Genomic DNA, 24,972 nt, shown 5'->3' on the forward strand with positions numbered 1-24,972 from the left:
TCCAGTGGATTGAAAAGATATGACGTTATTTTGAAAAGGCCTTCTGGATATTCTAGCCCATGTTTTTGTTCCTAAACAAAAAGAGATTATCTAGCTAAAATCAAATTGCTGTTTTCCTGACACAAACTAACTGCAACATGTTCTACATTATGTGACAATTTCAACATGACAATGCATATTTGCACATCAGACTTGCCACCATAATCAATTATATACAGTGCCCTCCATAATGTTTGGGACAAAGACCCATCATTTATTTATTTGCCTCTGTACTCCACAATTTGAGGTTTGTAATAAAATAAATCATATGTGGTTAAAGTGCACATTGTCTGATTTTTATACATTTTGGTTTCACCATGTAGAAATTACAGCTGTGTTTATACATAGTCCTCCATTTCAGGGCACCATAATGTTTGGGACACATGGCTTCACAGGTGTTTATAATTGCTCACGTGTGTTTAATTGCCTCCTTAATGCATGTATAAGAGAGCTCTCAGCACCTAGTCTTTCCTCCAGTCTTTCCATCACCTTTGGAAACGTTATCAACATGAGAACCAAAGTTGTGCCAATAAAAGTCAAAGAAGCTGTTACGAGACTGACAAACAAGAATAAAACCGTTAGACATCAGCCAAACCTAGACTTACCAAAATCACATGTTTGGAACATCATTAAGAAGAAAGAGAGCACTGGTGAGCTTACTAATCGCAAAGGGACTGGCAGGCCAAGGAAGACCTCCACGGCTGATACAGAAGAATTCTCTCTACAATAAAGAAAAATCACCAAACACCTGTCCGACAGATCAGAAACACTCTTCAGGAGTCAGGTGTGGATTTGTCAATGACCATTGTCCACAGAAGACTTCGTGAACAAAATTAGAGGCTGTACTGCAAGATGCAAACCACTGGCTAGCCGCAAAAATAGGATGCCAGGTTACAGTTTGCCAAGAAGTATTTAAAAGAGCAGCCACAGTTCTGGAAAAGGGTCTTGTGGACAGATGAAGATTAACTTATATCAGAATGATGGCAAGAGCAAAGTATGGAGGAGAGAAACATAGAAACATAGAAAATAGGTGCAGGACTAGGCCATTCGACCCTTTGGCCATTCAATATGATCATGGCTGATCATCCAACTCAGTATCCTGTACCTGCCTTCTCTCCATACCCCCTGATCCCTTTAGCCACAAGGGCCTTTAGAGATTCATGAAATTCATAATCTCTTCCCCATTATTATTTTTATCAGTACAATATAGAAAAAAAAGCTAATCTACTACTCCCTATGCTTTCATATTATCAACAGTACGCTTTACAAACTGAAATTTTATACACAAATCTTATTTGGTTTCCTCATAGCAGCATGTTATAACTATTCCCCGTTGTAATCAGACTGCTGACCTAACTTCCCATTAGTCAAAGGTGCAGTCCGATCTCCCAAACTATCTCATTGATTTTTTTAAAGCTGTACTTTCTCTGAAGGTGTTACTCTATATTCTGTACTCTGGGTATTTTTTCTGTTTGCATTTCCTTATACTTCTGAGTGTCATGATTGTACCAATGTATGGTATAATTTGACTGGACAGTATGCAAAACACAATATTTGGCTGCATTTCGGTATACATGACAATAATCAACCAGTACTAATTACCCAGAAAACAATTAGAACAGAGTACAATGTTAGACAATATGATCATCTTAGTCGGGGAAAGACACAAAATGCTGGAGTAACTCAGCAGGTCAGGCAGCATCCCTGGAGGACATGCATATGTGACATTTCGGGTTGGGACCCTTTTTCAAACTGTTTTTTCAATCTTGTTGTTTTTCTGAGAAGAAAGGAGAAAGGACGATGAGGAGCCAGAGGGCTGAGGGAGAGCTGAGAATGGGAGGAGACAGTAAGGACTACCTGAAATTAGAGAAGTCAATGTTCATACTGCTGGGATACAAACTGCCCAAGCGAAATATGGCCAGTTTGTACCCCAGCTGCTCCTCCAATTTCCGGAGGTCCTCACTCTGGCCGTGGGGCACAGTGAGACCACTCCCTCCGTAACTCCCTGGTCAATTCGCCCCTTCCCACCCGAACCACCCCCTCTGCGGGCACTTTCCCTTGCAACCGCAAGAAATGCTACACTTGTCGCTTTACCTCCCCCCTTGACTCCATTCAAGGACCCAAACAGTCGCTCCAGGTGGGACAGAGGTTCACCCGCATCTCCTCCAACCTCAACTATTGCATCCGCTGCTCTAGGTGTCAGCTGATCCAGATCGGTGAGAACAAGCGTAGGCTTGGCAATCGCTTCGCCGAACACCTCCGCTCGGGTTTGCAATAACCAACCTGATCTCCCGGTGGCTCAGCACTTCAACTCCCCATCCCATACCGGATCCAACCTTTCTGTCCTGGGCCTCCTCCACGGGTAGAGTGAGGATCACCGGAAATTGGAGGAGCAGCACCTCATATTTCACTTGGGCAGTTTGTACCCCAGCGGTATGAACATTGACTTCTCTCATTGACTTTGCTCCCCGTTATTATTTTGAACATTGTATGAACATTGAATTTACTCAGAGCTGCTGTAGATTTGGAAGCAACAGCAGGAGAAGATTAGCAAGAGATAAGTGATTGGCTCTAGCCCAAGTGGGAGGAGAGAAGTGAGTCAGAGGGGTGAAAACAGTTGAAAACTGAGGAATTTGGTTTGTAAATTGTTAAGTTAGGCAATTTATCAGTCAATATAAGCAAGACTGCTCTTGGGGAGCGGCCTTGTGAGGGAAGTGCCCTGTGAGAAATGTGTGAGTCTTGGACTCGAGAATCTTCGGCGAGGAAGCTGAGGGGAGGAGACTATGCAATACGCTTGAGAGGGAGAGACGAAAGAAGGAGATGTCAGGCAAGCTGATTCATTGCGATGGTTGCAGTATGTGGGAGGTCAAGGACACCGCTGGTGCCTCTGGCTGCTACAACTGTGAGAAGTGCATCCAGGTACAGCTCCTGAAGGACCGTGTTGGGGAACTGGAGAAGCAAGTGGATGACCTCAGCTTCGTCCGAGAAACGGAGTCGTCCTCGACAAGTCCTACAGTAAGATTGTTACACCTAAGGTACTGGAAGAGAGAAGGTGGGAGACAGTGAGAAAGGGAGGGAAGCATGGAATGCCAACATCCCCGGGTGTTGTACCTCTTGTGAACAGGTTCACCCACTTAGAAGCTGTCAGAACAGAAGACGTTTTTACACTGAGCGGCGGACTGGCTTGCGATGCGAATAGGGCTGTTGAGCCAAAACCAAAAAGGCCTAAGTCAGGCAACGCCATTGTAGTGGGAGACTCCATTGTGAGAGGTACGGACAGGGGTTTCTGCGGCAACAGACGGGATGCGAGGAAGGTGTGCTGCCTTCCTGGTGCCAGGATCCAGGATGTCACAGACAGAGTGCAGAAAATCCTCAAGGGCGAAGGTGAACAGCCGGAAGTGGTAGTGCATGTCGGCACAAACGATGTCGGAAAGAAAGGGATGAATATTCTGCAGCGTGACTTTAGAGAGCTCGGAAAAATGCTGAAAAGCAGGACCTCCAGGGTTGTTATCTCCGGTTTGCTTCCAGTTCCTCGTGCTGGCGAGAGCAGGAACAGGGAGATACGGGACCTGAACGTGTGGCTGAGGAACTGGTGCACGGGGCAGGGATTTAGATTCTTAGATCACTGGGATCTGTTTTGGAGTAAGGGGGAACTGTACAAAAGGGACGGATTGCATCTTAACAGGTGGGGGACCAGCATTCTGGCAGGCAGGTTTGCCACTGCTACACGGGTAGTTTTAAACTGAATAAGGGGGATGGGGTGTCGAATGGGATAGTTGAGGATGGAGTTAAAGGGAAAGGGTTTCTTAAATGTGTGAGCGTAGAGACAGAGGGGTGTAAAATGAGGGTAGAAGCAATAGGTAGCAAGGTGAAATGTGGCAGGCAGACAAATCCAGGGCAAAAATCAAAAAGGGCCACTTTTCAACATAATAGTATAAGGGGTAAGAGTGTTGTAAAAACAAGCCTGAAGGCTTTGTGTCTCAATGCAAGGAGCATTCGTAATAAGGTGGATGAGTTGAATGTGCAGATAGCTATTAATGACTATGATATAGTTGGGATCACAGAGACATGGCTCCAGGGTGACCAAGGCTGGGAGCTGAACATCCAGGATATTCAATATTCAGGAGGGATAGACAGAAAGGGAAAGGAGGTGGGGTAGCGTTGCTGGTTAGAGAACAGATTAACGCAATAGAAAGGAAGGACATTAGCTTGGAGGATGTGGAATCAATATGGGTAGAGCTGCGAAACTCTAAGGGGCAGAAAACTCTAGTGGGAGTTGTGTACAGGCCACCTAACAGTAGTAGTGGAGTTCGGGATGGCATCAAACAGGAAATTAGAAATGCGTGCAACAAAGTTAAAACAGTTATAATGGGTGACTTCAATCTACATATAGATTGGGTGAATCGAATTGGCAAGGGTGCTGAAGAAGAGGATTTCTTGGAATGTATGCGGGATAGTTTTCTAAACCAACATGTAGAGGAACCAACGAGAGACCAGGCTATTCTAGATTGGGTAATGAGTAATGAGGAAGGGTTAGTTAGCAGTCTTGTTGTTCTTGGCCCCTTGGGCAAGAGTGACCATAATATGGTTGAGTTCTTCATTAGGATGGAGAGTGACATTGTTAATTCAGAAACAAGGGTCCTGAACTTAAAGAAAGGTAACTTTGAGGGTATGAGACGTGAATTGGCCAAGATAGACTGGCGATTGATTCTTAATGGGTTGACGGTGGATATGCAATGGAAGGCATTTAAAGACTGCATGGATGAACTACAACAATTGTTCATCACAGTTTGGCAAAAAAATAAATCAGGGAAGGTAGTGCATCCGTGGATAACAAGGGAAATCAGGGACAGTATCAAAACAAAAGATGAAGCATACAAATTAGCCAGAAAAAGCAGCCTACCAGAAGACTGGGAGAAATTCAGAGACCAGCAGAGGAGGACAAAAGGCTTAATTAGGAAAGGGAAAATAGATTATGAAAGAAAACTGGCAGCGAACATAAAAACTGACTGCAAAAGCTTTTATAGATATGTAAAGGGAAAAAGATTAGTTAAAACAAATGTAGGTCCCTTGCAGTCAGAAACAGGTGGGGATCATGGGGAACAAGGACATGGCAGACCAATTGAATAACTACTTTGGTTCTGTCTTCACTAAGGAAGATAAATAATCTGCTGGAAATAGCAGGGGACCAGGGGTCAAATGAGATGGAGGAACTGATTGAAATCCAGGTTAGCCGGGAAGTGGTGTTAGGTAAATTGAATGGATTAAAGGCCAATAAATCCCCAGGACCAGATAGGCCGCATCCCAGAGTACTTAAGGAAATAGCCCCAGAAATAGTGGATGCATTAGTGATAATTTTTCAAAACTCTTTAGATTCTGGAGTAGTTCCTGAGGATTGGAGGGTAGCTAATGTAACCCCACTTTTTAAAAAGGGAGGGAGAGACAAAACGGGGAATTATAGACCAGTTAGTCGGTAGTGGGGAAACTGCTAGAATCAGTTATTAAAGATGGGATAGCAGCACATTTGGAAAGTGGTGAAATCATTGGACAAAGTGAGCATGGATTTATGAAAGGTAAATCATGTCTGACGAATCTTATAGAATTTTTCGAGGATGTAAATAGTAGAGTGGATAAGGGAGAACCAGTGGATGTGTTATATCTGGACTTTCAGAAGGCTTTCGACAAGGTCCCACATAAGAGATTAGTATTCAAACTTAAAGCACACGGTATTGGGGGTTCAGTATTGATGTGGATAGAGAACTGGCTGGCAGACAGGAAGCAAAGAGTAGGAGTAAACGGGTCCTTTTCACAATGGCAGGCAGTGACTAGTGGGGTACCGCAAGGCTCAGTGCTGGGACCTCTGCTATTTACGATATATATTAATGATTTGGACGAGGGAATTGAATGCAACATCTCAAAGTTTGCGGATGACACGAAGCTGGGGGGCAGTGTTAGCTGTGAGGAGGATGCTAGGAGGCTGCAAGGTGACTTGGATAGGCTGGGTGAGTGGGCAAATGCATGGCAGATGCGGTACAATGTGGATAAATGTGAGGTTATCCATTTTGGTGGCAAAAACCGGAAAGTAGACTATTATCTAAATGGTGGCCAATTAGGAAAGGGGGAGATGCAACGAGACCTGGGTGTCATGGTACACCAGTCATTGAAAGTAGGCATGGAGGTGCAGCAGGCAGTGAAGAAGGTGAATGGTATGTTAGCATTCATAGCAAAATATGATTCACCTGCTGGACAATTCTGCCCAGCAGGCGGATTGGATGGTAATGGAAAAAGGGGACTGCTCCCCGAGTAATATAGGAGCGACTATCCTCTCACCAATAAATTTGAATAATAAAAATTATAATAAAAATCCAATTATACATAACACAATTAGAACATGGAAACAAATAAAACAGAATTTAAAATTAAGAAACCTATCTCTTTTAATACCAATAGTCAATAATCCATCGTTTAAACCATCAATCATAGACAAATCATTTATACAATGGGAAAGAATGGGAATCAAAACGCTCGAAGATCTGTATGAATTGGGGAAATTACTATCATTTCAACAATTACAACTGAAATATAATTTAAAAAATAACCAATATTTTAAATATCTTCAAATTCGTGATTATCTGAAAAAACACACAAAAGACTATCATAATATGCCTTCCGACTTATTGGATGAAGCAATGAAGACAAAGGCGGAATCAGCTAATCTAATATCGTACCTATATAATATCATTTTAAATATAGAAATACCCACAACAGATGGAATTAGAAAAGATTGGGAACAAGAATTAGCTATAAAAATTTCAAAAGACAGCTGGGATAATCATTTACTACAGGTGCATAAATGTTCGATCAACGTACGACATACGCTCATCCAATTCAAAACATTACTTAGATTATATTATTCAAAAATTAAATTAAATAAAATCTTCCCTAATGTTTCACCAATCTGTGATAAATGCCTGTGTCAAGAAGCTACCATAGCGCACTCTTTTGTTTTTTGTACAAAAATCCAAAAATTCTGGTATGAAATATTTGATATTTTTTCAAAATTAATCAAAATAAAACTGGTACCAAAACCAGAATGGATTATTTTTGGAATATCAGAAGGTAACCCTGAACTAAACGTGTTTCAGAAGAATTTATTTAATTACGGGCTAATAATGGGGAAAAAAGCTTATACTTAAATTCTGGAAAAATGCGCCCACACCAACAATAAAAATGTGGATATCAAATATGTTTGAAACATTACATCTGGAAGAGATGAGATTCCTCTTAGCAGGTAAAGCAGACCAATTCCAAAAGACGTGGTCTATGTTTCTGGACCTATTACAAATATGAGGTGCAATAGTAATTTAAATAAATAAATAAATAAATAAATGGTATCAGGACCTGGTAACGGGAGGTAAAACAACAAAAACAGACTTGGTTGGTAGTCCCCTTTCTGCAGAGTTTAATGTTATAATAGAGCGATTGTTCCTATTTTCTTTTTCTTTCTTTTCTGGGGTCTACTTTCTCACTTTACTTCCTTCTCTAACTTCTTTTCTAAGGGGCTTTCTTTTCCCGACACTCTTGCACTTCACGACTCTTGCGCACTTTCTTTACTTCTATCTTTTTCTTAAAGCTCAAAAAAAAATGAAGCGGTACAAAAAATGTATTAAGATATATGTGTTGTGTAGTACTGTAATCCGTACTTCTAATAAAAATAAAATTTAAAAAAAAATTAAAAAAAAAAAAAAAAAAGCATTCATAGCAAAAGGATTTGAGTATAGGAGCAGGGAGGTTCTACTGCAGTTGTACAGGGTCTTGGTGAGACCACACCTGGAGTATTGCGTACAGTTTTGGTCTAATCTGAGGAAAGACATTCTTGCCATAGAGGGAGTACAGAGAAGGTTCACCAGACTGATTCCTGGGATGTCAGGACTTTCATATGAAGAAAGACTAGATAGACTCGGTTTGTACTCGCTAGAATTTAGAAGATTGAGGGGGGATCTTATAGAAACATACAAAATTCTTAAGGGGTTGGACAGGCTAGATGCAGGAAGATTGTTTCCGATGTTGGGGAAGTCCAGAGATGCTGCCTGACCTGCTGAGTTACTCCAGCATTTTGTATCTATCTTCCTTCCCTTGACTAGGACTACACCCGTCAGATGACCTGACGTCCACGACCAACACCACAGCACTGGTCAAGAGAGCCCAGCAGCGACTACACCCTCTCCGAAGACTACGTAAAGCAGGTCTCCCCACTACGCACCTACGAACTTTTTATAGGGGGACAATCGAGAGCACATTGACCTACGGCATCACTTCCTGGTTCGAGAGCTGCAAAGCGTACGAATGGCACCAACTAGACAGGATTGTGAAGACCGCCAGCAGGATTATTGGTGCTCCACTCCCTTTCCTGCTGGACATATACAGGAAGAGATGTATCAGCAGAGCCATCTCCATCATCAAAGATCCCTACCACCCATCGCATCACATATTCTCCATCCTGCCATCTGGGAAGAGGTACAGGAGCATCAGCTGCAAAATCAGCAGGATGCTCCTCAGCTTCTTCCCGCAGGCTATAAGACTGCTAAATGGACTTTGCCCCCTGCCAAACTATCGCGCACCAACCACCAACCTGGACACACTGCAGCAGAGCCACTGTTGTGCCGCTGCCGATCGGAACGCTTGTTGAATGTTTATTAGAGTGTTAAATTTGTTCATGATATTTGTATTTTTATTTCTATTTATTTTTAATGCACACTGAATGGACACTGGTTGAGCAACGTTTTGTTGTTTCCTCTGGGTATGTGAATACTCAGGAAATGACAATAAAGATATACAATACAATACAATACTCCATCTACACTTCACGCTGCTTTGGCAAGGCCATCAGCGTAATCAAGGATGTGTCTCACCCTTGACATTCCTTCTTCTCCCCTCTCCCATCAGGCAAGAGTTATAGAAGTGTAAAAACACATACCTCCAGATTCAGCGACATTTTCTTCCCAGCTGTTATCAACTGGAGAGCATCTTACCTACCATGTACCTCATTGGAGACCCTCGGACTAACTTTATTGGACTTTATTTTGCATTAAACATTATGCAAAATAAAGGCTTCCCACTGTACCACGTTACATATGACAATAAACTAAACTACCCTGAGAACTACAAACAGAGTAGATTATCTAGTTTAGAAATATTGATTGACAAATAAACATTTTGCCAGGATACCGGGCATACCTTCCCTGATTTTCTTCAAAATATGAGTGCAATCTATACATCTGACTAACATCCCATTTGAAAGAAAGCTTCTCAGTCCTGCAACGGCGTGATATCCTACATGGTTTTGGAGAGCTGATAAGAAGTAATCTGGAGAGAAAATTCTAGCATTTAACAGCTGGATGGCTGGAAGTATGACCACACTAATATTGGGATAACAAATGGTATGGTGCACATGATGAGAAGGATTATCATTTCTCAAATATGTCCAATTTCAATGTGATAAGGAATTTGTGAGACCATTAAGGAACGGTGAGAGCAATGATTTAATGAACATTTTGGCGCAAATTTCTATGAGAATCTTGCACATCTAGAAATCTAATCTATCGACAATATAAGAAACTTTAATTCAAATTTTAAAAGTTCAAATCATTTGAAAACGACACTCAAAGGCTCAAATTCTGAGGAGGAGAAGCAGTCGCCTTCATCTTTCTGATGCGAACAGCATGCAAAACAAAACTTTTACCAGGGCATAACCATACTTCTTCACTTAATCTCTCATCACTTACACACCAACTCCTTAAAAAAGTAACAGGACATTTCCAAGAATGAGACAGCTGTAATTACTATTCTAGATTTTATTTCATAGAAACAGTCTTCAAAGGCACTTTGTTATTTATTCTGAAATACGTAATTATTTTATTTTATTAATATCAACATTGGAAATCTAAGTCGATAAGCGGGGAAACATAAAAACATAGAAATTAGGTGCAGGAGTAGGCCATTCGCCCTTCGAGCCTGCACAGCCATTCAATATGATCATGGCTGATTATCCAACTCAGTATCCTGTACCTGCTTTCTCTCCATACCCCCTGATCCCTTTAGCCACAAGAGCCACTCCCTCTAACTCCCTCTTAAATATAGCCAATGAACTGCCCTCAACTACATTCTGTGGCAGGGAATAAACAGGCATCATATTCTTTCCAGAATACCAACTAATTTTAAAGAAAATAATGCAGTGCCTCAATGTCATGACTAATAATAAATCATATTGTTAATTCACCTTGGAATTGCCAAGTCAGTCCTACTTTAATTAGAGTTCTCTGTGGAAAGATTTACAGTGTTCAGCCAAGACAAAAGGAATAAAACACGTGGAACTGCAGATGCTGGTTTACAAAAAAGATGCAAAGTGTTGGGGCAAATCAGCAGCTCAGGCAGCATCTCTGAAGAACATGGACAGATGACATTTTCGGTTGAGACCCTTCTTCAGACTGGATGGGGTAGTTGGGAGAGTTTGGGTGGGGCAGTTTGCTGACAAAATTCAATCAACATTTTTCATTAGTGCTTTAAAATGCAGAATATTCCCAAAAGACCTGCATTCAAAAACAATAAACAATAAAGAAATAATGCAACTGGATACATAATAAATCCATATATGTAAAACTAAACCAGAGCATAAAATTCTTCTTAAACAAAGAAAGCACAAAAAAGTAAAGCAATTATAAAATATTATAAATTTCACTTAAACAGGCAACATCAATTTTACAGCTTTAATTTGAAAAGCAGACATAAACTGGTAATGACAAAGGTGTGGCATGTAAGTGCATCATCACTGCAGTGGGACATGTTTGCACACTTATCTCACAAACCCACAAACAGCAAGTCATGGAACAGCTGATAAACTGAAACCAAATGTCTGCATATTAATATACGTATTTTCAGGGATATAGATGGAGGAGGGTGTGAGTGTTTATATAGAACATTACAGCACAGGAACAGGCCCTTCACCCCACAATGTCCTTGCTGTTAAACTAATCCCTGCCTGCATGTGATCTATATCTCTCCATCCCCTGCATATCATGTACCTCTACAAAAGCACCTTGAACACCAATATCATATCTGCCTTTTACCATCACCTTTGGCAGCCGTTCCAGACACCCATCACCCTCTGTATAAAAAAATTCATCCCCTTTAAACTTTGTCCCTCTCACCTTAAAGATATGCCTTCTAGTCATTACATTTCTTTCCTGGGGAAAAAGATTCTGTCTAACTTATCTATGCCTCTCTTAATTTTATATACTTCTATCAGGTCTCCCCCTCAACCTCTGACATTCCAGAGAAAACAATCCAATCTCTCCTTATAGGTAATATCCTCTGATCCTCTCCAAAGCCACCACCCCAGTGTCTTCCAGGCTCTCACCACTCTCAATAAGAAACTTGCCCCACACAGCTCATTTGAACCCTATCCTTCTCATTTTAATGCTCTGCCTTCCAGTTGTTGACATTTCCACCATTGGAAAAAGCTTCTCCCTACCCTTTCTATGACTCATAATTTTGCATACATCTATCAGGTCTCTCCCCTACCTCTAGCTTTCCAGAGAAAACAATCCAATCTCTCCTTGTAGGTAATATTCTCTAATTCAGGTAGCATTCTCTAAACATCTTGCACGCTCGCCATAGCTTCCACATCCTTCCCCTAATGGGGTGATCAGTACTGCACACAATAATCCAAACCCCTATCTCTGAACATTTAATTCCCCCTCCCATTCCCATATTGACCTTTATCTCCTGGGCCTGCCTATTGTCAGTATCAGGCCCAGTGCAAATTGGAGGAACAGCACCTCATATTTCGCTTTGGCTGTTTACACCCCAGCAGCATGAATATTGACCTCTAACTTCAAGTAACCGTTGCTTTCCCTCTCGCTCCATCCCTCCCCCTTCCAAGTTCTCCGGCCAGTCTGATTATCCGCAATTACATTTTATCTGTTTGCTTTGTTGTTACCTTCTCCTAGCTAACAATAATCTATTCTACATGTTCCTTGATCTCTCTCCCCTTTGTCTCATTTTCACACCCTACACTTCATTACCTCTGTATCTCCCTCTCCCCTGACTCAGTCTGAAAAAGGGTCTTTATCCAAAACTCCTTCCTTCTATCCAGAGATGCTGCCTGTCCCGCTGAATTACTGCAGCAATTTTTGTCTAAATCAGCATCTGCTTTTCCTTCCTACACATCTGAACATTTATAGTTGGGAACTCACCAATAAATTAATTTGTATTGGAAGCCCCAAGACACAATTATAATTCCAATTTGATTCTCAACTGTGTATCATAATTGTTTTGATACATAGATTTATACTTAATCATTTAATCCTTTCAATTCAATAAACATAGACATCAATGAACAAGTGAGTACATGCGGTTTTACTCAGCTAATATTAAATACTAGACCAAGTGCAGACCAGTTGGGTCTGTTACCTCAACGTGTGGTTGTGGGGGGGGGAGAGAGAGGGGGAGGGGGAGGGGGGGAGGGGGAGGGGGAGGGGGAGGGGGAGGGGGGGGAGAGGGAGAGGGAGAATGCCTTTTTACTCAACCTTTTTACTTACTTACTCACAGCTGTGTAGACATTTGTTCAGTCATTCAAAGCTCAGACCTCCATGTTGTAGAGACTGATTGGGGCACACCACTTCCTGGTTTTATAGTCCCTCCCCCTCCCACCAGCAGGAGCAGCAGAGAGAAGGGGGAATTTTGTAAAAGCATTAACATCTCTGTCATTTTTCATCAACGGGAAAAATCCCCGGCACACATATGGCGGAGGGGGGCTCCGAGCAAGGTGGCCAAAAATGACGGCCGTAGGTGGCGGCGTTCTCTCGGAAATCACAGCACAGAAGGCCAAAACCGGTCAAGAACAGACTTTTAGTAATATAAGAAGATATCCACCCGAGCATCACAAACCTGCTGCAAATGTTTTCCTGATCTTAGATCTTAGATGTCTGGAGTATCAAAATAAAGCAGTGTTGTTTTGTTTCACACAATGCATACTTAAAATAATAAACACTGGCTGAATTCAGGACACTGAACAAATCAGAGCAAGATTCAGCAAGATGTTGCCTAGATTGGAGATTATTAGCTATAGGAAGAAGTTGGACAATATGAGATTATATTGGAGTGTTGAAGGCTGAGGGACGACCTGATAGAAGTATATAAAATTATGAGAGAAACTGAAAGGTTAGATAAAGTCTTTTTCTCAGGGTGGAAATATCAAATACTAAAGGGTGTAGCTGTCGGCTCCAAGCATCACCTGTCTTTTTGTGGGATACATAGAACACAGTTTCAAGCTCTCCCAACTCTCTTTCTGGTACAAAGGCAATTGCACTGGTGCTGCTTCTTGCTCTAATACAGAATGCAAATTTCATACTTTTTACTACCAATTTCCACTCTGTTCTCACCTTCATATGGTCCATCTCTGATTCTACCTTACTCATTTTGGATCTGTGTCTTATAGGCTATCCATAAACATCAATTACAAACCCAAAAACTCTTAGTTATCTTTTGTATACTATCCCCTACCCTGCCTCCTCCAAGAATTCCATTCTACTCTCCCCCGGGTTTCTGTCTCTGCCATGTTTGTTCTGATGAGGAGACCTTCTGCACTGATATCTTTGATATGTTTTCCTTTTTCCTGAACTCGTTACCACAAAGCCAATATGGACGGATTATTGAACCTATCTATTTCCTGCACCCCTGCTCTCACTACCACCTCCACCCTCCTTCCTAGACCAACTCAGGACAGTGCCCCTGGCCCTTGGTTTCCACCTAATTTTCTTTTGCTTTCAACGGGTCATCCTTTACACTTTCTGCCAACTCCATTAAGATCACTCAATAGGTCAGGTAGCATCTCTAGAGGAAAGGAATAGGTGATGTTTTGGGTCAGAACTCTTCTTCAGAAATTCCAACCCAAAATGTCTCCCATTCCTTTTCTCCAGAGATGCAATTCCCTCACGGTTGTTGAACAACCTCTTCCCTACAGCCATCAGGCTATTAAACACGACAGCAAATAAGCTCTGAACAACAACAGACTATTATTATTATTATTGCACTATATTTGTTTATTTATTATGTGTGAATGTGTATATATACACACACTGAACTTTTTTACCCCTGTTATGTACTATGTTTACATATTCTGTTGTGCTGCAGCAAGCAAGAATTTCATTGTCCTATCTGGGACATATGACAATAAAACACTCTTGACTCTTGCTTCCAGTGACACTTGTGCAACTAAACTCTATTAAACAATGTAACATTCAGCCTCATGTATTTTTAGTTTGGCATAACAAACATAAATATCGCTAATGACAATGCCTTTATTTTTGAAATTCCTGTCTGAAAAGATACATTTGTTATTGTAAGTTTCTATAAGTTTCTTAGGAACACGACTTATAGCAGAGACAGACACAAAATCCTGGAGTAACTCAGAGGGACAGTAGTATCTCTGGAGAGAAGTAATGGGTGACGTTTCACGTCGAGACTTCTTCAGACTATCAGGGGAAGGGAGACAGATGGATAAAGGAAGTGTGAATGTGTGAAAACAGGGCAAAGGGGATGGAGATCAAGGAAAATATAGGATAGATCATTGTTCATAGAGTCGGAGAGCTGGAGTAATCACAGAGGGAGAGCAGTGAGAGAAGATGTTGCTGGACTCTCGTTGGAGAGAGGAGAACTTCTTCAAGGTAGACATACCTTGAGTAGATTATCTTGTAGCAGAATAACCTATATATTCTGAAGCGACACAAAAAGCTGGAGTAACTCAGTGGGACAGGCAGCATCTCTGGACAGAAGGAATGGGTGACGTTTCGGGTCGAGCCCTTTCAGACTTGTTAGGGATAGGGAGAGATAAACAAGAGATATAGACGGTGTAGTAGTAGCCCCCCCCCCCCCCCCCCGGTCATGACTGACCATGGGTGATGCATCCTAGTTTGCAGGATTGTGTGGTCGGATGCAAGCCTGGGCGATGTCATATGAAGGACAGGATGTTGCCCATGCAGCATGTCCCCCTTCTCTTCGTCGCTGATCAATCCAAAGGGACAGCAGGGTCGTTACAGTTTGGCATCAGCGCCGTTGCAGGAGCTACTAGAGCGAGGTTGTAGACAACGACAAACTGCCTTAAGGGCTCCGACTCCAGATTTTCTTGAGGTCTACTCCAGGGGCCTTTTCCATGACTGGATATGGCCCCAAGGTAGTGAAGGTTTTAAATCAGAATTTTCCCTAGATGGACTGCCTTCCCAGGCTGACGAGCCCCATCTGCCCGAGACTCATGGGGATGGGACCGTCTACCTTCCCGTGCAGATCTATTGCACCTGCTCACTGCCCAAAATATATAGACGGTGATATGGAGAAAAAAAGAACAATGAATGAGATATGCAAAAAAGTAACTATGATAAAGGAAATAGTAAGATTAAACAAGAACTTACCAGTTCGAAGTTTGATCATTATTTTATGAGGAGTAACGTTGAGGGATTACGTGAAGAACCCGCCAGGGCGCATGCGTGTCATTCTTCAAAGCAGTGGTGTGAAATCACAGGTAACAGTAAATGACTGAACATAGTAAGATTAGAGAAGAGGATACCAGTTGAACTTTATGATCAAGGTTGGGAGTGGAGGGCACGTAATCCCTCAACGTTACTCCTCATAAAATAATGATCAAACTTCGAACTGGTAAGTTCTCGTTTAATCTTACTATTTTACTTCGGAGTCACGTGAGTGACTACGTGAAGATTTCAAAGCTCTGTGATTTCATGCCGTGGAAACGAGTCCATGCATCACATGCCTTAATTGACTAAGGGAGGAATTGTGTTAACATGTTTAAACATGAATCTGATATTGAAAATCCATGATAAATTTATTAACAACAAATTATAGCCCCTATTTTATGGGGCGAAATCATATTACAGAACTTAAAATCGATTCTGTAAAAGTTCCAGGTTTAACCACTGGTTTATGGTAGAATTGTTGGAACGTTTTTTCCCTTGACCATCCTGCTGTCTCCAGGATTTGATCCATTGGTACGTCCAACCCCATAGCTGCCAATGTAGCTGCAGCCCTGGTGGAATGAGATTTGAATATGTTAGTATCCACCCCAGCTGTTGTTAAAACCTGTTTCAGCCATCTGGAAATAGTTTGAACCGACACTTTTTTGTGGGGTTGCTTGTGGCTGATTAGTAGTGCCATCTCATTGCCTCTGATGTTTTTATTATACAGAGACTATCATCTATAGGGTAGGCCCTGAATTCTATTTTGAGGCCTGATGATCCCAGTCTGTTCTGTTTGACTAATTCATGAATATGAAAAGTTATATTTTTTGTTGAAGAAGTCATATTGTCCAGCCTTAACTTATGTAAAGACTGTACTCTTTGTGCTGTGTCCAAAGTCATCAGCATGACTGTTTTATGCGTCAGCTTTTGCAGGGACAGAGCTGTTGCTGGAGACCAGTTCCTTAGCAACGTTAGGACAATACTCACATCCCATATTTGAGAGTACCTGGTTCTTGGGGGATTGATATTAAAAATTCCCCCATAAGTTTGGTTACCAGGGGGTGAGTCCCAACAGAATGACGCTCTGATCCTCGCCATAGATATGCTGAAAGGGCATTTCTGGCGCAATTAATGGCACTGTAACTGAGCCCCTCATCATAATGGAGGCCTGCCAGGAATTCCAGAACAGACGTTATGTTCATCGAGCTGTAAGTGATGTTGTTTCTGTGACAATATATCTCCCATTTCCTGATGTATATCAGATATTGTTTTTTGGTGGACTGCCTGTGAGTCGCTGAGATAATGTTCAATGTTCGGTCCGTCAGTCCCAGTTCCAGTAGAGGTTTCTTTAGACTCTACAAATTAATAAGTTTGTCGTTTTATGACATGGATGGCTATCCCCAGTTACGGGATGAACCAACAAATCTGGTGGTTTCCGGATGGTGATACATGGTTCTAAGACCAAGTCGAGTATCACAGGGAACCATGGTTAAGTAGGCCAATCGGGCACTACCAAAATACCAGACGGCGAGTCTTGTTGTATTTTGCGTAATACCCGACTGATGAGGCAGAAAGGAGGGAATGCATAAAAAAACAATTTCCCCCAATGCAGTGAAAAAGCATCTATCGCTGATGCCCCAGGGTCTGGTTCCCAAGAAACATAGTTTGGTAACTGGTGATTGAGTCTAGATGCAAATAGATCGATATCTGGTGTTCCATACCGTGCTACAATTTCAGCAAATACTTTTATATCCAACATTCATTCGATGTTTTCATTGAATTTGCGTGACCTGGTGTCTGCCACTGAATTTAGGTTACCTGGTAGGTAAGTAGCTGATATCCAAATATTTCTCTGGATACACCATTGCCAAATTGTATTAGCCAGATTGTCACATGATGTCGATTTGATTCCACCCATATGGTTAATATATGCCACCACGGTGGTATTGTCAATCTGTAGTCTAACATGCTGGTGATATATTCCAGAACAGTATGACTTTAGGCCATAGAACGCACCCAACATTTCCAGGTAGTTTATGCCAAGTGTCTGTAGTAATGATGCCTCCTGTGCATTCCATCTACCTCCACAACTGGAGATGGAATTGGTTGCACCCCAACCAAGCGCACTGGCATCAGTTTGTAGCACCACTGAGGGGTTGCTGATAATAGTAGGGCTGAAACAATGCCGAATGTTATCCCTCCACCATTTTAATTCCATAATTGCTTTGATTGGTAGCTTCATTGGTCTGTCGAAATGACCAGCATTAATTTTGAGTGCTTGTATTTTTGCCCTTTGTAAATTTTGATAATATAAAGGTCCAAATTGTGTGGCTGGAAAAGCAGCCACTATTTTGCCAATCACCCTTGCTACCAATCTGATAGATGGTTCACTGATGTCAATAAGGTTGTTGCAGGCCTCAATTAAGACTGTAGCCTTGTCCTTTGGTAAAGTCACCGACATGTGAACTGAGTCAATAGTGAACCCCAAATAATCCATTATGGTGGAAGGCGTTAGTTTAGATTTAACTGGATGGATGATAAACCCGTTTCTCAAACAATTGTTTGGTGGCTGATACAGCTAGTTTGGCTAATTCCAAAGTTTTGCCCACAATCAATATGTCATCTAGATAGGCCATGATCATATGTTTTTGTTTCCGAAGAAACGCTAGGGCTGGTTTCAAATTTTTTGTAAACAGCCTGGGGGCTGATGTTAATCCATTTGGTAGAGCTCTATACTGCCAGAGCTGCCCCATCCAGTTGAATTTTAAATAACGTCTGTGGTCAGTCCGTATAGGCACTGAATAGTAAGCATCTTTTAAGTCGATGCTAGCCATGAAGTAGCCTTCGGAAATCAATTGTTTGGCAGTAACAAAGGTTTCCATTTTGAAATGAATATATTGCACATATATATTCAAGTTGGTCAAATCTATGATGATGCGACAGCCACCATCTTTTTTATTTTTTGTAAAGATATTAGACACAAATTCCAGAGAATCGTGTTGGGTTTTTTCAATTACCCCCTTTGCGTGAAGTCTCACCAGTTCAGCATGTGCTTCTAATTTTTCTTTTCGTGAAAGTACGAACGTTCGGTTCGGTACATGCTGAACTGGGGGGCTATTTTTGTGCACAAATTCAATGGTATATCCCTGGATACTGTTTAGGATATGTGTCTGTTGTCAATGCACTCCATGCCTCCCAAAAGAAGTGTAATCTCCCACCGATATGTGTATTATCCACACTTCCTATAATTTGTAAAGGACCAGACCCACCTACCTCCATGGTTACCAGTGGAAGGTTTACTTCTTCCTGTGTGGTCTTCGAGGAGGTTGAGGCGCCGGTGTCCGGGTTTGGGTTTGGGTTTGGGGTTTGCGCATTTTCCACGAAGGCCGGTCTGGGCCATGGCCTAAAAAAGACTGCTGTCCTGTACGCCCGGCCTTTGAGCTTTCACCAGCTTCTCCAGTTCTGCTGGTGGGTGCGTAAGGGTGCTGTCTGTGGCTGTGGGAGGTCTTTGCTGTTGTCGCCTTTATGAGCCCCAGGGGTTTTGCCTCCTCATCGAGCTCCTTAACCTGCTTGGACAGGTTTCCACCAAATAATAATATTGGTGTCTTTGTGTCTCCAGGTTTGCACAGGCCTGCAAATTTTGGGTTTAAGGCAGGTCGGATGGCACTCTTTCTGACACTATTGATTTCATACTGCATATTGCAGAATAGTGCAAGTGCAGCCTGTTGTTCTTGCGACATTTCCTTCCCATCCACTGTGCGAGCGAATGCTGTGATCCCTGCTGTTAGTAGTTTTAGTATTCTCTGGAGCTTGACATCCATGCTTCTAACTGCTGCTCCGACGTGTTTCCAGATACAATTATTCACGACTGGAACATTCAGGGATACGCAATTTCCTGGTGCCAGATATTTGGCAGTGGTGTCCATCACAGCCTGTTCCTGTAGTTGCTTGAATGACAGGACATCAATGCTGGCAGCTAGTTTCTGTTCTAGGTTCTGTCCAGTCTGATCCGGCTGTATGTAGTTGGACACCATGTCCAGTAGATTTTCGCCTTCCTGCACCCCCTGCACACTTGTAGTTTGTTCAGCAAACCCCTCTTCGGGGTCAGCCCAGAATTGACCCCCAGTACTCCCCACTGACGAGGGAGATGCACCGTGCAGCCCTACGTATGGTGCTGCTGTAGGTGTTATATACGACCCACGGTGACTAGAATCCATCTCCGTTGGAGCATTTGCTCCATGAGCCGCTCCGTCCGGCTCCAGCGTGCATGGTCGCTGGCCGCTCGCGGCTCCTCAAAGTTGGACTCCTCAGAGTCAACGGCTCTGTTTGTTTTTCTTTTTGCCTTCCCGCCCGGCCGCGGTGTTGATCTGGCTAAGTCGGGCACAGCTTAGCGGGTGCTAAGTCGGGCACAGCTTAGCGGGGGCTAAGTCGGGCACAGCTGATCCCATTACAGGTGATTCCTGTTCCGCCGGCCGCTGCTGGCTGCCCGCAATTCCGCGGTCCTCCCCCGCCAGCTTTGTCGCAGCTCTGGTTGATTTTTTGGATTTGTCCATCATTTCCCTACCTGTGAAACCCCGCCTGTCGTTTCGCAATGCATGTAGTGATGTGACACGCATGCGCCCTGGCGGGTTCTTCACGTAGTCACTAACGTGACTCCGAAGTAAAATAGGCCATTGTAAGCTGTTTGTAGGGTAAAAATGAGAAGCTAGTGGCAACTTGGGTGAAGGAGGGATAGAGAGAGGGAATGCCGGGGCTACCGGAAGTGAAAGAAATCCATATTCATACCACTGTGCTTAAGCTGCCCAAGCGAAATATGAGATGCTGTTCCTCCAATTTGCATTTAGCCTCACTCTAGCAATGGAAGAGACTGGGGACAGAAAGGTCTGTGTAGGAATGGGAAGGAGAATTAAAGTGTCCAGCAACTGGGAGAGACCAGGTTGCTTCAGGCGGAGTGAGCGAAGGTGGTCCACAAAGCGATTGCCTAATCTGTGTTTGGTCTCGCCGATGTATAAGAGTCCACAATGAACTTGAACCTATATATTCTATTCAACACTTAGCAAAAATAATGATCTCAAAACAACTCCAGCTTATGATACCAACCACAATTCATTGTAAACAGTACAACCACTTTAGGCAAGAGGGAAATTAGCATTTAACTGACAATTCCCATGGCTAAGTTACATCACTCTGTCTTTACCTACACAAAAACGGTATTTCTCTTTCAGCCACACTGCCGCATGTAATGAATCTCACCAAGTTGCTGCAGGTACTAAACCCGCTGCAGTTATTTTGTGTTTACAATTCTTCAATACAAAAGTACAATAAAGCAGATGCTGAAAATCTAAAATGGAAAAAGAAAGCTGGAAATACTCAGCCAGTAGGTGGCATCTGTAGAAAGAAACAAGAAATATTTTGAATCAGTGATCTTGCATCAGATCCCAAATTCTGCAAAATTATCAGCTGCATTTTTGGTGACATTTTAAAGTTGAAGTTTGCATGGCAAATCTAATGCACACACTATTGAATGGGAAATGACTGCAAAATCTAGCCCATTGAACAAGTTGAAACTAATTTAGCAAAACCTTTGCAGTTCCTCCAGTTAATATTTCAGGTCAATGGTTCATCAGTAATCTAAAATCAGTAATCTAAAACATATTCCAACTGAATGTTAGAAACAAGGTAATTAAGTAAAATTAATATGTCGCAGAAAACTGGTAGCATAAAACAGCTAAAACCAGCTTGTCCACAATCCTTGCCAATTTAAAATTAACAGGTCACAAAGTGTATTAACTGTTGCAAAGAAATTATGGCACCAAAGAAGCTGTGATGCAAGATGAGAAATGACGTTGTAGCAAATCAACACAAATCTCAACCAGACTGCAAGTTATTCGACAAAGGGCGGCACAGTGGTGCCACTGGTGGAACTGCTGCCTCACAGCGCCGGACACCCAGGTTCAATTCGGACCTTGGGTGTTGTTCTATGCGGAGTTTGCACATTCTCCCTGTGACCTCATAGACTTCCTTTGGGTGATCCGGTTTCCTCCCACATCCCTCTGGCCTCTTTAAATCGCCCCTAGTGTGCAGGGAATGGATGAGACAGCAGAGTAACATGGAACGTATGAATGAAAAATGGACGCTCGGCATGGACTTGGTGGGCCGAAGGGTCCGTTTCCATGCTGTATCTCTAAACTAAGTACACAGATTCTCTGCTTAACCACAATATCACCAGGGAATTTATCTTGCCCATGCAATCACTTTCCTGTGTTAGTAGTTACTGGTTGAAATGTCATCATTTGAAATTATAGCTAATGTCAAATGTAATTTCAATGTTCAGTTAAGTCATTCAAGAGTAATACTGCTTTCTGTTTGTCTCAGCTATAACTTCATATACTTAAAGGAACCTAGCCTTCCAAAATATATGTATTTCAAACTACATTTTGCTATAACGTTTTTCCATAACACCAATCAGGTATAATGCAAGTGATGCATTCGGGAATACTATTTGGGTTATGCTGGGTTATGCTGGCAAATTAGTTATAATGCACATGAATATAGGCTTTAGTAATTTTAGCTTACAACAAAAAATAAATTAATAGCTATGAAATAGACCTTTATCTTTGAAAACCCTCACACTCCACCCACCCACCGCCTCCAAATTGACGTAATTGTTTTTCTTATGTGATTTTCTCCAACACGTAATTTCTTAAGAAGGTGTCTGTTGTGTTGTAGCAGAACTACCTGCATCAGGAGAACTGACTATAAACAAAGTCAACTCTCTGAAATACTACAGCAAGATTTGAAAACAATAACAACCCGTCAAGATATTAGAAGACATTATGGACTTCAATAGTTTTACAAATGAAATAATCAGCCGAACCTTTTCCTTTGAAAAACTAAGTACTCTGTTTACTAAACAGTACTGGTCAATATCACTGAGGAACTAATTACAGGGACTCAACCTTTCAAAAGAGTGTATAATAAATTGACACAACCCAATATAAATCTGAGATATTTTGTTTGCAAATATTAAGTTATTTACTGTCTACCTTCAGTACTTTTAATTTTGCATCCAGTTTCCAAGATCTGGTCTTTTTGCTTATTCTTATTTCCAACTTCAGTATACGTAAATGATTTCAGATTTGCTTTTCAAAGCATAAGACAAATCTATTTCAAATCAAATCCTCAATTCACTAACAATAATTAATTTAACCAATTCAAAAATAAAATCAATCAGCTAGCTCCTAACGTACAAAGTTAAACAGATGTAATTTACATATTAGGGCTGGATCATTCAGTCCTATTTGTAACTGCCAATGAAACAACAGGATGTCTGTGATTAGCTTACCAAAATACCTTAGGCATAATGTGCTGATTTAAAAAGTTCATATTTCTCAGTCCACTATACAATAATTAAGATGCAAGAGACTACAGATGCTGGAATCTCGAGCAAAATAACAATTTACGACAAACTCAGCAGATCAGGCAGCATCTGTGAAGGGGGATGGACAAATGACTTTAGGTCAGGACCCTTCTTTAGCCTGATGAAAGTGTCTTTTCGTTCAAGTTTACAGCAGGTGCAATCTCTTGTGGTCCTCATGATGAAGGGCCAACGGTGACATCTCCAGATTTAACCATTTCAGTACCTTACACGAATAACTTATTTACAATAGTGAATCAAATGTTTAACCTAATGTTTTGGTACAAACAAGTTTCTCCCACAGTTAGATGGAGACACAAGGAACTGCAGATGCTGAAATCTTGGGCAGGAGTAACGGCGGGTCAGACAGAATGGATGGAGAACATGGACATGGGACGTTTTGGATCTGGACCCTGCTTCAGACTGATTGTAGTAGGGAGGATAAAAGTTGGCAAAGAGTTTGAAGAAGGCACTTCATATATTTCTCCAGCAATTTGTTTATTTTTGCTGCAGATTCCAGCATCTGCAGTGTCCTGGATGGGGGGGATCCAGTCATGTTGGTTGAGGGGCTGACGAGTGCAGGGACCATGGGGGTTGTAGGCTGCTGACGGCAGCTCAGCTGGTGCCCAGTAATGGATGACCAGCGGCCCAGCACCAGCACCAGCACCAGCACCAGCAGCCGCAGCCGCAGCAGACGCTCCGCTCCCGGCGACAAGCGCCACCCAACCCGGGGCGGGCGGCACCGGAGCCCGAGGCCTGCACCCAGCGGCCGCCCCGCCCCGTCCCGCCCGTTCCTCCCCCCGGGGGCGCGGACAGTCCGCGCGGCGCTGCGCTGTCTCCCCGCTCCTTGCTCCGGCCGAGGCCGTCACTTACGCTGAGGGGCTGGGACGCGACGGACGGACTGGGCCGCAGCTTCGCTCCACTCGCTCTCCGCCGCCAGCTGGTGACGGTGACGGTGACGGTGACGGAGCGGGCCCCGCGCACGCGCACTGCGGCCCGGACCTGGCAGCGCCCCCGCAGGCAGCCCCCGGCACAGCAAGCATGGACCGCTCCACACCGCCCCCGCCGGCAACCCCCGGCACAGCAAGCATGGACCGCTCCACACCGCCCCCGCAGGCAGCCCCCGGCACAGCAAGCATGGACCGCTCCACACCGCCCCCGCAGGCAGCCCCCGGCACAGCAAGCATGGACCGCTCCACACCGCCCCCTGCCGCCGCCCCCGGCACAGCAAGCATGGACCGCTCCACACCGCCCCCGCAGGCAACCCCCCGGCACAGCAAGCATGGACCGCTCCACACATCGCCCCCGCCGGCAACCCCCGGACACAGCAAGCATGGACCGCTCCACATCGCCCCCGCAGGCAGCCCCCGGCACAGCAAGCATGGACCGCTCCACACCGCCCCCGCAGGCAGCCCCCGGCACAGCAAGCATGGACCGCTCCACACCGCCCCCGCAGGCAGCCCCCGGCACAGCAAGCATGGACCGCTCCACACCGCCCCCGCAGGCAAGCCCCCGGCACAGCAAGCATGGACCGCTCCACACCGCCCCCGCAGGCGGCCCCGGACACAGCACACCGCCCCCGCAGGCGGCCCCGGACACAGCAAGCATGGTTGATTTTGTGAGTAGACAAAAGTGCTGGAGAAACTCAGTGGGTGGGGCAGCATCTATGGAGCAAAGTAAATAGGCAACGTTTTGGGCCGAAGCCCTCCTTCAGACAGGGTTTTGTGAATCTCCTTGTAAATTGCTTGTAGGCGTTCACTTTGACGAATGTACTACATGCGTGAAAATTTCTCTTGAGTAGCCCGAGAGTTCTAATAGCCTTGTTAGACACTTGATTAATATGCGTCACTGAGCTTAAATCTTTGCTTAATTCGACTCCTAGATATGGGTGATGGTCGACAGCAAGCAATGTATGGCTACCCATGTTGTATTCCGATAAAAGTGGTTTGATCTTGTGTGGGACAAGCATGGTATGACATTTGCTTGTAC

General features: G+C 43.3%; 1 protein-coding gene across 4 annotated transcripts in view; it reads right to left on the bottom strand.

Moving 5' to 3' along the window:
- The window catches only part of LOC129695557 (lysine-specific demethylase 4C-like), a 324,943-nt gene extending 300,968 nt beyond the window's left edge, over window positions 1-23,975 (bottom strand). Inside the window, exon 1 of one of the 4 annotated variants that reach the window (XM_055632624.1) lies at window positions 23,857-23,975. Coding sequence is in view for 2 of the 4 variants with exons in the window: in XM_055632622.1 (XP_055488597.1) it covers window positions 14,992-14,994 (3 nt within the window). In the remaining 2 variants the exon portion in view is untranslated. Of the gene's footprint in view, window positions 1-14,991; window positions 15,350-21,531; window positions 21,550-23,856 lie in introns of those variants that run through there. The other 3 variants (XM_055632625.1, XM_055632622.1, XM_055632623.1) reach the window with 3 other exon arrangements.
- Window positions 23,976-24,972: the final 997 nt, after the last annotated feature.

The sequence above is a fragment of the Leucoraja erinacea genome, chromosome 3, assembly GCF_028641065.1.
Source record: "Leucoraja erinacea ecotype New England chromosome 3, Leri_hhj_1, whole genome shotgun sequence".
In the NCBI taxonomy this organism is placed as follows: Eukaryota; Metazoa; Chordata; class Chondrichthyes; order Rajiformes; family Rajidae; genus Leucoraja; species Leucoraja erinaceus.